Here is a 15,455-nt window from a genome sequence, read left to right on the forward strand (position 1 = left end):
TACAAGATATATTACTGCACATCAAGAAGATATAAAGAGTGATTCACAATTATTAACATCAGATATAATATGTATGCAAGAAGTAGGAACACAAAAACATGAGGATTTATATTTTAATAAATATAAATTACATATTCATGAACAACCCCCACATATAGCAATATTGCATACAAATGACTATAAATCAGAAATAGTACAACATTTAAAAACATAAACAATGGCAATGTCATATGTATCACTAGAAAAAAATAAAAAACAATTACAGATAATAAATTTACATAAAAAACCTGGAACAAATATATATATATATATATATATATATTCATAAAACAATTACAAAAATATATACAGAAAGTAGATAATAAAAAACCAGTAATAATTACAGGAGATTTTAATATTGACTACCAAATAGAAGAAGTAAAACCACTTCAAACAATAATGGAGAAAGAAGGATACATACAAATAATAAAACACAATACACGTAATAATAAATTAATAGATCATATATGGATAAAAGATATAATATATACAAAAGTAGGAATAGCACCTGCATTGGACAGATCATAACAATTATGTATCATAATAAAAAATATTTAAAAACAAAAACAAACCAACCGTTGCTGCAATGCAACGCGCAGCAATTTATTACGAATTGCACGCACACACTAGTACATGGGGTTAGGCAGCTTAAAGAACATAAACTTTTCTTGGTCAACTTTGTCCGGGAAATTTTCAATTGAGATTGTTTTCTCCCCTGATGCTCCTGTCACTGCAGTGGCATCTTGTTGTATGTGCAGCTCATTTGTATTGAACTGACTGGAAAAGCGCCATTGATTAGTAAAACCTTGATATTATCACAAAGAACTACTTACTAGTCCAGGATTAATTTTGTCCAGCCACTGTAGCCTGCAGCACGCAGGTTCCTTTCCGTTGCTTCACGTCGCTTCTCGGATCTATCGGAGATGAGCACGATTCTCCAGTTTGCACACAACAGCTCGTTGTAGAAATCCAAAGAAGACTTGATTGCTACAGCCTTGCCTTGTTGCACCCAAAGGTCAAAGTCGGTACTGTTACGCGGGAGGGCCCTGTATCAAAGTAAAACAACGAAATGTCAGTCATAATCTCATGATAAACGGATGGACTTTACTCGAACTGGCGAGTGGCATAGTAAGGGACATTGGACAATAGTGTCTGGTCGACTTGGAAGATCCAAGTGCCAGGGTTAGTGGGAAATAACCTTGCAAACTTAGTAGATTGGAGAGTTGCTCCCCACACATCACCCCCATACAACCCCTTTGTCATGTAGTCTCCAATGTAGTCGATGCAATCTTTGGGGACAGTCCAGCCCTTGGCAAGGTTGGCAGCTTCTGCATTGCGCTGGAAAATGCCGCAGAATTGATTCACGGTCATCCAATCAGGCTTCTCTTGGAGGTCCACCTTGCAATTGGAACAAGTTACCGCATGAGAGCAAACCGTCATATGGACAACAACAAGACAGGCAACCAGAATACATGCGGACGATGCCATGGTGTGCATTGGAGAGTGTTCCCAGTTTTATATAGTCTAGACAGGAGTGCGTGCTAGCTCACACTGGTAAAGCCGAGTACGAAAGGTTCCATCTCTGAGACTACGGAAAATTTTTTATTAAAGTTCGGCAGGGATGGTATGAGTTCCAGGAATAAGCTCTAAAATCCTTAGGGCTGATAAAGGGCCGACGTGGCAGTATCGTTGAGTGGAAGTCAGAAATGCTTGATAATGAATAAATTCATGTGAGCCATCACTTTCAAGTTCACTTTTCACTTACCGTATTAACAAGAAATCAAGTCCCGATTCTGAGCCCATGTTTTATTTGAGCGAACTTATGGGGGACGAAGCCATGGACAAATGAGACACCTCTGGGAGGTACCGGAAAATATAGGAAAAATGCATTAGAGCGACAAATCCAATATCGAGGAAAAGTTGTCCTTCCAAATCACATAGGCATTACTGTTTTTTCAAATTACTGGCACTGGCCGTGGAAAGAATTATTTGCATTATTGCTGCTACGATTGTAAGGATGAAGGACATGTTGCACTGAATACATTCTCCACTACCATGTTCCTTTAATTTGCCAATGTGTTCGACTTGTTAACAGCCTTGAAGGATACAGTTTTCATTTTTTGTTTTTTCGTTTAGAGAACTTATGGCGGAAAAGAAGCCATGGGAGACATCGAGCATTGTTGCCATTGCAGTATTCATATTTGCCATTGTAGTTGCAACAGGTGTGCTGCTAGTCTTCTCGTTATGTGTGGACAAAAAGAAGCCAGAAGGTGAGTTCTATTCTGATCTCATCAAACAGACAGGTACAACTTGTTGGGAAACCAACGTGTTTGCGACAACAAACGACCCCTTCTACAAATGGGCCACAAGCACCTCCATTGCATCAACACTCTATTTTACCGGTGTTAGCACGGCGGAGGTTGCTGCTGCTTATCAAACGCTCAGTGCATGGCGGGTTTGGAGAAGCAACAACAAAACTGTAGAAGCTGATCTTTTTAACTCGCCCGATCCACACTTGTATGGAGGAGTCATTCAGCGTACTAGTCCGATCTGGAAAATGGCGATTCACTGGGGGATAAACTTACGCCTGTGCATCGATGATGGGAGAGGACTGTCTGCTGTCGAACGCTGCAAGGTCACTGCACCTATAGTCCCAGTGGACAAAACCAGCGGTAAGCCGGATCTTGGCTTACTTCTCAGTAAAGTACCTTTCGCAATGCCATCTTCCAACATCACGCATCCAGTTTTCACCGAGTCTGGATTTTATTTCAGCAACTTTGCTAGCAGTGCGAGGTCCAACATATCCACGGGGATTAGCCAGGAGAAAATTCCCTATAACGACTCGACATGGTCTTACTACAGCAATGATATTAGAGAATGCAACTTATCTGTTCCCATCAACTACATGCCGGATGTTATTTCTTACTTGTCTTATCCATTCTTACAGTGCGCCTGCCGTGGCCAAGTTTGCATAATTGGATACAACTTGACGCAAGTCCAAGATGTTTCCTTCTCCTTCAACACTCCTCAGTGTGAGAAATCTCGATCATTTTGGGACTGGAATACTATTACAGATAAAAATGCCATCTTTCTTGGATCTTCCAGCATCAAATTTAACTTCCCGGTGACATTCAAAATTCAATTTAATGACTCTCTTCCCATTGTCAACCTCACAGAAGGTGTGCTGAGTGGGATGGAGCAGGTGACAACATGCATTGAGACAACGTTAGAAGGAGACCAAAAGCCAACACGCACAATTCTAAATAATTCTTGTACAAAAAACGTGACGGGTTGCCAAGTTTCGTTCATCGGCGGCAAGAATATTGGTACGCAAGCCGACAAGGTGGGCGGCACTGTCATCAAAGATTTTCTGAAGAAGACACAAGGAAGGGACATCACCTGTGGGAACGAAGAATTCAAGGTGAGTTCGATACTATGACTTTTTTTTTCTTCTGAAGGCTGATGTTTTATTTTCTTGGTTAAGGTGGATTCACCACCGTGTTTCAGAAAATTGTCTCCAAAGGACAACAACGAAGTCCAAGAAGTTCTCAATGACTTGTTGAAAGTGAGCAACGTTCATCGTTTTGGAGAGCGGTATTGGAAAGATGGATCTTCTCGTCGAACACAAGTTTATGCGTCTTTTATGACATTTGTCATTGCATTCCTGGGAATTTGTGCTGGCTCCTTAAGCAGGACACTCTTAGAGTGGGAAGATTCATTGTTTCGCCAACTCGATCAACTTAAGTTGGCCGGTAAGCCAGGCTACCGTCCACTAATCAGAACTTTGGGGCGGACAGTGTTCATTGCTGGTTCAGTGGCAGGAAGCTTGCCAGGTCTCTACTTCAGCATAAATGACCTCCAGAAGGAACCTTCCCTTGCCACTGCTGAGACAATTCTCCAGCTCAATAATGACACAGCATTCCTAGTTACAACGACATCCACAGTTGAAGTTACTCCAAACTGGATAGTCTTCCAAGTGTTCACTGTGTTTATTGGATTAGCAGTGGTTGCACTAGCCATCCTCATCTACTTCAAATTAGATAAAATACGTCAGCAACATGATGAGAAAAATGTTCAGCAACAGGGGGATTCTCCAGGTAAATCTTCATCACTTTTGTTTTGAGCTAACATATGTTAATTTTTCTGACAGGCAAAAATGCATAGCTCGCTTCGTGTTTCCGCTTTGATTTTCTAGTCTAGCTGTCCGGGGCCAGCCTGCTTTTCCGTGCATTTCTTTAACTTCTTTTATGTAAGAAATAAGTATGACAAATTAGGGTTTTATTATGCGATATTGCCAAATACCATAACATGAGTATGAAGGGGACAGCTCACAAAGGTTAAATTATATAGTGCGGAAATAATGTGAGCATACATTCGTAAGGTATAATTGACTATATGAAATAGATTGCTTCAAAAATTAATTTTCTATTTTCTCTTCATTCTTTTGTTATAACACAAGCTTTTTTCTTGTTGTATTATGGGCGTATTTCTTCGAAGTGTCTAATTTGAATGCTGTTAGATTAGTTTGATGAAATATAATTCTAGAAATCAGTATAATTCAAGCATACTTGACTAGATTGCTCGCTCGCTCACCAATCCCTTCTTTCGTGGATTGCTTTGTGAAAAGAGCGGTTTCATGAAAGTGTCGCTTTGGCCGAGTGGTTAAGGAAGTAGTAGGAGACAGCAGAAGAGAAGAAAGAGAAGTAGTGAGTAGTAGTAGAAAAAGAAGAAGAAATAGGACGAAAACACTCCAGAAAAACAAGCTCACTCAGAGGCCCACGACTTGAGCAACGAGTCCATACCTCTCTCGTAGATGGCCTTGGCAACGCAAGCGTCCTCCTGCTTCCCAAACCTCACCTCCCACTCCATCTCCATCACCCTCTTTGCCGCTTCCTTGTCCCCGTGCGTAGTCTGCCATCGTCTCCAGGTAACTCTCGTTGCCATCGTTGCCAGCCGTGAGCTTGTGCATCGCCTCCATAATCACCTCTCCCGCTGGAACATAATCCCCTCCGGCAGCGCCACCACGTTTCCAACCTCCACCTGCTGGTAGAGCGACCAGTGGATCGCTCTCACGCACTGCCTCTCCTCCTCATCCTGGAGCTTTGTCGCCAACACTTGCTCCAGCTTCACCACCATCCAGGCCGGACTGATCCCTCCCTTGACAAAACTCAAAGTTTGCCTCGGCCAAGTCCCTGTAGAAGCCCGTCACCTGCGCGAGATCCTCGTCCAGCCGCCGCTACAGCTCGCACTTCTTGCAAGCACACTCGAAGGAGAGCCTCGTCCGCCTGTAAGGATGGCCGCCGATGATGTAGCAGAACCCGAGTGATGTCTCGGGTGGCAAAGTAGCACGCCGTGGTGCCAAACACCCTCTGGGAAACGTTCCCAACACAGCAGTGGTTGATGAAGCGGAGCAGCGCCAAAGCTTTCCGGTACATACTCTTGAGATGGCGGGGATCCACGGAGAGAGCAGCACTTGCGGCATCCACACACTGCTCAAATCGTCCCAGCTTGAGGAAGCACTCGGCCTTGTTCGACAGTGCAAGTACTCGATCTCGCTCCTCCTCCTGGAGCTCGCATTTCCCCATGCTCAAGGCTTGGGCGGCAGCCTCAAGGCTGCCATCTTGGAAGAGCCTGTTGCCTTCCAATCGCAGCGCCGCGGAGGCCATACCTCTGAATCGCTCCAGCTGCTCGTCGCTGAGGTAGGAGATCACGTCCACGGTTGTCCAGCGAGGTGAAGGAAGAACCCTCTTGCTTCTGGACATCGGCTCCTTGACGGCCACTCGAGCTCCTCTCGAATATTTCGCTCGGACTTGCTCGGATGTGGCGTCGCTGCCCACTGCGTGCTTGATCGCTAGAAGAACCTCGTCGCCGCTGGAATCCCTGAGCGTAGTGAGTACCTCGAGCTTGAGCGTATCCGCAATGAGCACTCCATGGAGAACACAGCCTCTGGCGAGCGATCCTGGGCGGAGATTCGCAATCCTGGTTGGCGCTAGGGCTGAGATCGTGATCTGCCTGGTGCTTCTGGATCATCATCGACACCACATCGTCTCCGGATCGGTGTGCGGCGGAGAGGGAGAGATTTCGGTGCCCGAGCGGGGCGGAGCATCATCGCCGTCGCTCGCAAGGAACTAGGGTTTAAGCTCCCTCCATTAAGAAAAACGAATCTACCTTTGTTTACGTCAAGATTTTTTGACTCATAGATCTTCTCTAAATTAAACTGAGTATTAAAGGCGGAAAGTTATGCTACTTCTTATGGTTGGTTTAATTACTTCCTTCTCATTGTTGGATTCTTGTGCTTGGCAGGACGAGAATATTACAAAGTTCCTGTGGGACATGCTGAAACTTCCTTCTCATTGTTGGATTCTTGATTACTTCTATCATTTTTGCTACAGCTCTGAAGCATACCTGTGGGACATGCTGAAACTTCTTTTTCATTGTTGGATTCTTCATTACTTCTATCCCATTGTTGGATTCTTGTACGAGAAGAACAAACTTCATGATTTGCAAGGTAAAGTTCATAGTTTACATCTGGATTTTCACTCATTCATGCTGAAACTCAAGACGAACTACGATGGAACCGTCATCATGTATCCATCCCTGCAACTCGTCGCTCAGACACAGCTCCATTGTCTTCCTCAAAGAACTGGTACGTGAATCCCTCAAGCATTGACTCGGGAACAACGTAACGAGCTTGTACTGCTCGGGGAGCGGCAGCTCCCGCTTGTCATGAAAATCATCCATCTCTTCGATCACAACTTCTTCGATCTCGGACCAGCAACTTCTCGTCGTGGTCACCCGCAGAATCATGTCCGCGAGCTGAAAGCCTTCCCACTCGACGAGTAGCGCTCCACGAAGCAATAGTCCGGCAAGCATGCGAGTCCGCGAGATTCATCCGCTTGAGTACACCTTCCACTAGCGCAGCCGCTTCACCGATCACTGGACGCCGCCACCTTTCACCTCCAGGGACCCAAGAGCAAAATCGGAGCCTCCACTCGCAAGGATCAGATGGATCGTTCAACTCGGTGGTGAGTGCAAGCTTGGTGTTTGGATTGGACTCCGCCCAGAGCTTTGCTCTTGCGAATCACGAGCCAGGAACTTGCATTGCTGCAGTTTCTCAGAGAGACCAAGTTCCCAGGCCATAATTTTTTTCCCAGAATCCCCCATTTAATCGCACATAGCTTGCATAATCCCCATTCTAACTTAATCAACATTTGCTATCTTGCTTAAGTCAGAAAGCAAGGACGGATTCAGATTCACAGGGATACCCTGCCATGTTATATAGAAATCAGTGTTAGTGCCATGATCCAGTACTTCCAGCAAATGCCATTTCAGGGCATATGCAGTGCACATCACTGTCCAAGAAGAAATATCTCCCCATTGAGTCGAAGGTGAATTTTCTCTATCGCAATACCAACTAGCATGAGAGCTGTCGATATTGTCACTCCTTGCAATGGATTCGTGGAGCCTCCACTCATCCCTCCAGAGGACTCCTTCTCAAGTGATTAGACTATTTCACGGGATAAGCACGACAAGGTGTTTCAAGGCTAGGGTTTTCTCCAGCGGCGGTCCTGGCGCCTCGATTCGATCAGGTGACACGCATTCTCGAGCTCGCCTTTAGCGCTGCCGATCGTCCATGGGAAATTCCGCATCCATTGCGAGGAGGAGCAAGCGATCTTCGAGCTCGCTCGCCAATCCCTTCTCTCAAGTGCCTCCCGTGGAGAAATCTCCAGCCCAGCGGCCGATCGAGAAGATCCTGATCGCGAACAGGGGCGAGATTGCGTGCCGGATCATCAAGACCGCGCGTAGCTTGGGATTAAAAACGGTGGCGGTTTACAGTGATGCCGATCGAAACTCTCTACACGTCCGTCGAGCCGATGAAGCAGTGTTTATCGGCCCCGCCTCTGCTCAGCTCAGTTACTTGTCCACTACTTCCATCCTCGACGCTGCTCGTCGCACTGGAGCCGATGTAAGCTTCCATTGGATTCTTTCTTTTCTTCTCGACTCATACATATCCTTCTCAGGCAATCCATCCCGGGTATGGATTTCTATCAGAAAATTCGAAGTTTGCGCAGGCTTGCCACGAGTCTGGGATCACATTCATTGGCCCTTCGGCAGCTGCGATTAGCTTGATGGGAGACAAAAGGTACGCCATCTCCATTTTTCTGCAAAGAACCAGCCATAAGAACTATCTTGGAACTCCTTAGTGCCTCCAAAAAGCTTATGAGCGGTGCTAATGTTCCTGTTGTTCCTGGATACCACGGGGATGATCAGAGCCACGAGCTGCTGCAATCTGAGGCTGATCGGATTGGCTATCCCGTTCTGATCAAGCCTGTTCTTGGTGGCGGAGGAAAGGTTGGTTTTTTGCTTTCTTTTTGGTATTTTGTTTCATGTTGGCGACACTACTGATTTCTCTTGTAAAGTTTTGGTTCAGGGCATGAGGATTGTCCACAGCAGAGACGAGTTTCTGGACAGTTTGAGAAGCGCTCTACGTGAGTCTGCTGCTGCGTTTGGCGACACCAGGGTCTTGATTGAGAAGTATATCGCACAGCCTCGACACATAGAAGTCCAGGTGGGAGATTTTCTGCAATCTGGAAATTTATCACAGACTTGCTGACAGATCTTTGGCGACCGCTTTGGAAACGTTGTTCATTTGTTTGAACGGGACTGTAGCGTTCAGAGGCGCCACCAGAAAATTATAGAGGAAGCACCAGCGGTAGGACAATATTTCAGGCTGTTTGCTGTTTCACCATGTTTTTTTTTTATATTCCAGCCGCTCATGTCAGACGACTTTCGCAACTCAATAGGCCAAGCAGCAGTCAATGCGGCTAAGGTATCCTCTTTTGTGATTTGCTGCTGTCAAATCAAAATTTCTTTTCTATCGAAGGCTGTGAATTACCTGTCGAGTTTATTGTCGACACTGCAACAGGAGATTTTTTCTTTATGGAGATGAACACACGTTTGCAAGTAAGGACGGACTTCCACTAGTTTCTGTATATGCTGAATTAAACTGCTGGTCAGGTTGAGCACCCTGTCACCGAAATGGTGACGCGTCAAGACTTGGTGGAATGGCAAATTCGTGTCGCAAATGGCGAAAGCCTTCCACTTGAGCAAAAGAGTATACCGCTTATTCCCGAAGATTATCGCAGCTAAGCAGGTCATGCGTTTGAGGCTCGGGTCTATGCTGAAAACGTTCCAAGAGGTTTTCTACCTGCTGCTGGAGTTCTTTACCATTATAATCCACCTCCCGCTTCATCCACTGGTAACTCGTGTCAAACTTGGAGAATCCTAAGCAGTTTATCTTGTCAATGCAGTGAGAATTGAGACGGGTGTAGAGCAAAGTGATGCTGTAAGCGTCCACTACGATCCTATGATAGCCAAGCTGGTCGTATGGGGTAGTGATCGCGATATGGCGTTGGCGAAGCTTCATAATTGCCTCTCGAATTTTCAGGCAAGCTGGTTTGCTCTTATTTTTTATAATTATTGTTCAGTACTAACATTGCATTCGCCAGGTTGCTGGACTTCCAACTAACATCCACTTTTTAAAAAAGCTTGCAAAACATCCGGCTTTCAGGGCTGGGGACGTGGAAACACACTTCATTGAACACCACAAGAACGAGCTACTAGATTTTTCCGAAAGAGCCAAGCGAGATGTAAAATCTTTCGCTGCTTTAGCGGCCGTGGGCGTATGTGTAAGGGAGAGTTTTCGACGACCAGGTAAGATCGACTCGCAGTTTTGAGATAGCCAGCATTTATGATTTCCAGTGCAGAATCGAGAACTGGAGGCCCATGGCATACAACTTCTGGTTTTCGAGTCAACAATCCTTATACCAGGAAGATCTCGTTAGACTGGATGCCTGAGTCCGAGAGTCTCTCATGCAAACCGATGAGCTTAGATGTCACTTATTCAAGTGACAACGAGTTCTTAGTAAAGGTAGACGCATTGTTTTCCCTTTTGCCTATTCCCCAAGTCGAGTCATATTGTGCAGTTTGCGGAAGATTCATCTTGTGTCAAACTTACAGCTAAAAGAGTTGCTAGTTCTGGCTGTGACATAACCGTCGACATCAATGGCATTTCCTCCACTATAAACTATGGTTATTATCTGCAGGTATGCAGTTTTCTCTCCTTTCAATTTAGATCTAATTGGCATTTTCTGGACAACAGAAATCGGCTTATCATATTCACGTGTGGAAGGACGGCGAGCACCATCACTTTACAACAGCGTTGCGGGAGGCCTATGATACAGAAAGCCATGGTGAAACATCTCAACGATTAACAAGTTCTGGCGGTAGTAGCAAGCTAACACCGGGAGCCGTCGCTTCTCCCATGGCCGGACTGGCTGTGAAAGTTCTTGCAGAGCTGGGCTCAAATGTGAAAGCTGGAGATCCTCTCCTGGTTTTAGAAGCTATGAAGATGGAGGTAAAAACCTTATATTTGTTCGTATTTGTTGCTTTCCTCTTACACACCTTTTTGCAGCACACTGTAAAAGCACATATTTCTGGTGTTATCAATCAAGTGAACATCACTGCCGGCCAGCAAGTTAGCGACGGGGGGATTCTTTTTCATATCAAGGCTCAAGAATCATAATAGTTCACGAGTGTCTTGAAACTCTGTGCGTAAGTCAAAAGGTAGCTTTATATTCAGTAACGTTCGATCGTCTCTAACTTACTGCTTGAGCAAAAAAGGACACTCAGTCTAGAAGTTAAGGAGAATTCGCTATGGGCGACCGCTACTCGGCCCCGGTAAAAGCGAGTACTCATCAGCGTCTCGGCTCCTGAAAGGCCATATTGACGGCATTCTTCCACTCTGGATGCAGACATAGCAGCCATAGCACAGGAACAAGACCACCGCGACCACCAGCACGATCGCCAAGGCCAGTAAGAACTTTGCTCCAAAACGATCCCATTTGCTCTTTCCTGTGGCAAAGAGAGAACAAACATCAACGTCTCGTACTCCAGGGGCTCTAAAACTCACCGCGATGGACGAGCAAGTAGTACGTCGAAGGCTCGTGTTCCAGAGCCGTGACCGCGATCTCAAAGAGAGTATCTTCGCCAGCCTTGCCAACTTGGAGCTGCGGGCTTGGAACGCCACTCTTGAGAGGAATGGAGTTGACAGTCACCGTGTACTCGTCGCGCTCCTGGAGCAGCAAAGCAACAAATCAGAGCGAAGTTTCACAAAGAACACTACCTCTTCCTGCGAGACAGTGGCAACGATCCTGATCTTTCGTACGCCCGAGCTCACGGAGGAGGAATAGTTGTAAGTCCGGGGGCTAAAGTCTGGCGAGAGCTTTCCACCGTTGGTGACGTTCAGGCCGGCGAGAAGGGCCTTTGGAAGATGGTGTGGAGGAGGCGGAGGAGATGGTGGTGGAGGCGGTGGTGGCGGCGGTGGCGGCGTTCCACTTGAGCCTTGGTCATCGTCATCGTCATCGCCATCGCTGGGAGCCGGAGCTGGCGCTGGAGCTGGACGGCTATGGTGGTGATCGTCAGGTGCTATAGGAGGAGGTGGCGGCGGCGGCGGAGATGGAGGAAACGGGGGCAGTGTTGGAAAGGAGGCAAAGCTGGAAAAACTCAAACGCTCGACTGGATCATCGCTGGAGCCGGAGTAAAGAACGATGGCTTCCTCGAGCTCGTTCTTCCCAAGTTCTTGGGTAGAAACAAGCACGAGAAAGCCGAGCAGGAGGAGCATCACAGAGCTCGACCGCATTCCTTGGAAGCGATTCTTCCAACCCAAAGAACCGAAAGGAGAAGAACCAAAAGAAAACTAACCCGAGAGTAGTTCCTCGTCACTGGACCATCGCTTCTCTGCTAGAATCGCACGAAGAAATCAGAACCCTAGTCCTAGAGAAGAAAACCACGAGGAAAATGAGAGGAGAGAGACAAGAAAGAAGAAACCACCGTGGAGTAACGGTTCGAGTCGTGGTTAGACACGCTTATTAAGCTAATTAGATCCTGTTAGTGTAAGCTAAGCTAGTATAAGCATGGATTTTGGCATAAACCCTAGCGCTAGATTATTGGGTGAGAGAATGACTAGCGCGTCGCTGTCAGGGCTCGTGTTGATCGATCCCGCCGCGGAGCTGGCGCTATGTAAGGCTTCTCGATCGGCGCTGGCGGCAGTAGCATGCAACTGGAATGGCAGCGGCGGCGGTAGCGGCATGCAATGCATGCGGCCAGTGGCCCTTCCCGGGAGGATTGAGCGCGGCGCCGCGGCGGCGCCGCGGCATTGATCGGGGAATCGCGGTAAGAATGGCCAAGGGCGAGGAGGAGAGCTCCTCGTCGGTGCTGGAATCCGTGGAGGAGGCGGAGTTCTCGGGGCAGCATCCGTGGGATCCTCACAAACCCAGCTTTAGCCGGCTTCTTCCGGAGAGGATTCGCCCCTATCCTTCCTTCGAGGGATGGTACACACGGCTTGTGGATGAGCCGAGGCAATTCAGCGCTGGTGTGATCATGGCGACGAATTACGCGACGCAGGAGAGCCAGGTTACTTTGCTCTTCAGTGATTCATCGCGTAGCACACACGCTGTGGCCGTGAAAACAAAGGTGAGTTTATCCCTTTCAAGGTACGGTTTTTTTTTTCTTGTTCTATTTTTTTTATAGTTCACGCACTCCTAGATTGCTAGCATTCGTTTTGTTTTAAGTCTACGAGTTTCTCGGGTGTGAGTTTTATCATAGTTTACTAGCTTTCTAGTCTCCATCTCGTCCACTCCACTGTTCTTTTGCTTTTTTTCATCGGTCATAGTTTACTAGCTTTCTAGTCTCCATGTCGTCCCTATTTTCCCTTCTTTTTACTGCGGCATCCTTGTTTTGCAATCCTCCCTGGTGTTTTTTTTGTGTTTTTGGCCTGCATTTCTTCATTGAAAGTTTCTTAGTTTCCCCGGCTGTTTTCTTCTTGCAGGACGCGAAGTTTAGCACGATAGGAGATTTGTCTGGAGCTGACAATGACGACGAGCCCAAGGGATTTCAGTGGGAGGCTGCAGGCATTGGAAAAATCGTGATGAAGCCGAATGAGTCCGAGGTGGAGGTCCGGCTAAATGGTTACGACCTCAGAGTTGAGACGAGTGGCACGGTAATGTTCTTCATTCCAGAACCAAAACAAAATCTCATATCCCGGTGTTTTTTCCAGGTTCCATGGGATTCTGGCAATAGTAAAAAGGGCCCCGAAGGCTGGGCAGGGAAAGTTCCACTGTTCCCGTGCCATTGGTACGTGCACAGCCTGGGCTCCCGAGCAAAGTACACATTTTTCAGCAGCGACAAGAACATGGTGGTTCACGGTGACGGGTTTGCGCACCAGGAGAAGAACTGGGGAGAAACTTTCCCTGCCGGCCATGTTTGGCTCCAGGGGATGTCGCGGGATAATTCTTCCCAGATTGTCTGCTCGGGAGCTCGGTTCAAGCTCGGTAAACTCCTGGAGACCCCTTACGTCTTCTCACTCGGATACCGATCGGCCAACTGCAAATTGGATCTGCGCACCAACAACCTTGGAACCATTTTCAAGGACGTGCAGCTCTCTCCCCTGGAAGCGAAGTTCGCATTAACCGGAGTTGGTCCTTCACACACTATCAAGGTATGGTTTTCGGTTCTCTCTTCTCGTTCCTAACTCTTCTTTGTTCTTGGCTTGGCGATTAGATTCTGTGCTATGCTTCGCCGGTGTCGTTCTCGGAGCAAATCCTTGCTCCGATTGGAAAGCTCGAGTGGAAGCCCGCGTGCCGAGAGTCATTCGTGGCGACGATCGAGGTGGAAGTGTTCGAGCACGCAGTGTGGGGAGTGGCCAACGAAGATAAGCTGGTGGACAGCCAGATGTTTCGATGCGCAGCTCTCGAGTTTGGCGAAGATCTGCTCGAAGACGCGCTTCAGCAGCAAGATCAATCAAACCCAAACTAGATTCTTTTCTACTTTTAAAAAGGTCTAATAGAAAAGATTCGAAAAGATTCTTAAAGTTGGCATAAAGGCAAGCAATATATCTCCAAGCGCTCCCTCGGATATGCTTGCCTTTATCCCTTGAACTAAACAATGAGTATGCCTTTTATCTCCAAACTAGATTCTATAAAAAGGTATAAAAAAGGAATATGCTTTTAGGGTTCTACGCATTCCCTGCGAATGTATTGGATAGCAGCGCTAATCCCCCAGCGGCGCTCTCTGGGTTTAGATCGATCGCTTGCTCCGCTGCCCCGGACGCCCGCCGCGCATCCCCGTGGATCCGGCAAGATCCCAGCAGCGCCGTCACGCTCGTGATCGCGGGCTGGATGGGCATCTCGCGCACCAGCTCCTCGGCGTGATCCAGCCACCCCGCGCGGCCGAAGAGATCGATCATGGATCCGTAGTGGAGCAGCGCTGGATCGATGCCGTGGTCGTCCGCCATGCACACGAAGTAGCGCCGCGCCTCCTCCAAGAGCCCGGCGTGGCGGCACGCCGAGAGGATGCTCACGATCGTCACGCGGCTGGGCTCCATTCCCTCGAGATGCATTGCCTGGAAGAGCTCCCTCGCGCGGATCCAATCGCCGTGCTGCGCGAAGGAGATGACGATCGAGTTCCAGGCGATGGTGTCGCGCTGGGGGAGGGCCAAGAACACGGCCATGGCGAGGTCCAGGCGCCCACACTTGCTGTACATGTCGAGCAGGGAATTCGCGACCTGGATGCGATCGTGGACGCCGCTGGCGATCGCCCTGGCGTGGAGGATCCGGCCGTCGGCGAGGCGCGAGCTGGATTTGCAAGCATCGATCGCGCTGACGAACACCACGGCGTCGGGCTTGATGCCCTCGAAATCCATCTCGCGGAGCATCGCTAGAACGCCAGCGCCATTGCCGCTCTGGGCAAGCGCTGTGATGATGCTGCCCCAGGAGATCACGTCCCTGTGGATCATCCCGTGGAAGATCTCCAGCGCTCGCTCGATCCGGCCGCTCTTGGCGTGGAGATTGATGAGCGAGTTCCCAATCGCGGTGCTGGATTCCAGGCCGCAAGACGCGATCGCCTCGTCGATCGCCGCGAGGTTGCGCGGGCAATGCGAGGGATCGCTGGCGAGCGCGTCCATGATCGTCATCATCGAGACGCGGTCCTGCCGCACGCCCTCGAGATTCATCCGGTGGAAGAGCGCCACGGCCAGATCGACGCGGCCGTGCTGGGAGCACGAAGAAACCATCGCTGTCCAGGCCACCACATTGGAATCCAGCGAGCTCTCGCGGAAGAAGATCGCCATGGATTCGTGGAGGAGCCCCCACTTCCCATACATGGCGATCAGTCCAGTTCGCAGGTAGGGATCGCGCTCCAGCCCGGAGAGAAAGATCCACTCGCGAATCGGCGCCGCGGCGCTCCGGATGGATGGATCCGCGAGCCCTAGCGCGGCCAGGGACTCGAGCACGCTGGCGATCACGAGCCTGTCCGCGCTAACGCCGGAGAGCTGCATCCTCCGGAAGAGATCCATCCCC

At 48.4% G+C, this 15,455-nt stretch overlaps 5 protein-coding genes and 1 pseudogene across 5 annotated transcripts; 3 read left to right on the top strand and 3 right to left on the bottom strand.

Annotated features, from left to right (window-relative positions):
* Positions 1-617: 617 nt before the first annotated feature.
* LOC9630506 (acid phosphatase 1) lies at positions 618-1,497 on the bottom strand. Its single transcript, XM_024687398.1, has 3 exons — positions 1,238-1,497; positions 873-1,085; positions 618-816 (listed from the first exon to the last, which is right to left on the bottom strand). The coding sequence occupies exons 1-3, from the start codon at positions 1,477-1,479 to the stop codon at positions 666-668; spliced, it is 606 nt and encodes a 201-aa protein (XP_024543166.1). The 5' UTR covers positions 1,480-1,497; the 3' UTR covers positions 618-665.
* A 670-nt stretch (positions 1,498-2,167) lies between these two features.
* LOC9630507 lies at positions 2,168-4,338 on the top strand. Its single transcript, XM_024687389.1, has 3 exons — positions 2,168-3,460; positions 3,524-4,136; positions 4,190-4,338. Exons 1-3 carry the CDS (start codon positions 2,183-2,185, stop codon positions 4,201-4,203), a joined length of 1,905 nt encoding a protein of 634 aa, XP_024543157.1. The 5' UTR covers positions 2,168-2,182; the 3' UTR covers positions 4,204-4,338.
* A 3,256-nt stretch (positions 4,339-7,594) lies between these two features.
* Positions 7,595-10,701, top strand: LOC9657883 (annotated as a pseudogene).
* Positions 10,655-11,928, bottom strand: LOC9657884 (pectinesterase inhibitor 10). The gene is made up of 3 exons (XM_002962020.2): positions 11,225-11,928; positions 11,012-11,174; positions 10,655-10,953 (listed from the first exon to the last, which is right to left on the bottom strand). The coding sequence occupies exons 1-3, from the start codon at positions 11,738-11,740 to the stop codon at positions 10,754-10,756; spliced, it is 879 nt and encodes a 292-aa protein (XP_002962066.1). The 5' UTR covers positions 11,741-11,928; the 3' UTR covers positions 10,655-10,753.
* A 137-nt stretch (positions 11,929-12,065) lies between these two features.
* LOC9630508 lies at positions 12,066-13,969 on the top strand. The gene is made up of 4 exons (XM_002961532.2): positions 12,066-12,573; positions 12,929-13,099; positions 13,157-13,597; positions 13,660-13,969. Exons 1-4 carry the CDS (start codon positions 12,166-12,168, stop codon positions 13,912-13,914), a joined length of 1,275 nt encoding a protein of 424 aa, XP_002961578.1. The 5' UTR covers positions 12,066-12,165; the 3' UTR covers positions 13,915-13,969.
* Positions 13,970-14,113: 144 nt separating this feature from the next.
* On the bottom strand, positions 14,114-15,451 carry LOC9657885 (pentatricopeptide repeat-containing protein At3g46790, chloroplastic). The gene has a single exon (XM_024680561.1). It carries the CDS (start codon positions 15,449-15,451, stop codon positions 14,114-14,116), a length of 1,338 nt encoding a protein of 445 aa, XP_024536329.1.
* Positions 15,452-15,455: the final 4 nt, after the last annotated feature.

This window comes from Selaginella moellendorffii, unplaced genomic scaffold (genome assembly GCF_000143415.4).
Source record: "Selaginella moellendorffii unplaced genomic scaffold, v1.0 SELMOscaffold_1, whole genome shotgun sequence".
In the NCBI taxonomy this organism is placed as follows: Eukaryota; Viridiplantae; Streptophyta; class Lycopodiopsida; order Selaginellales; family Selaginellaceae; genus Selaginella; species Selaginella moellendorffii.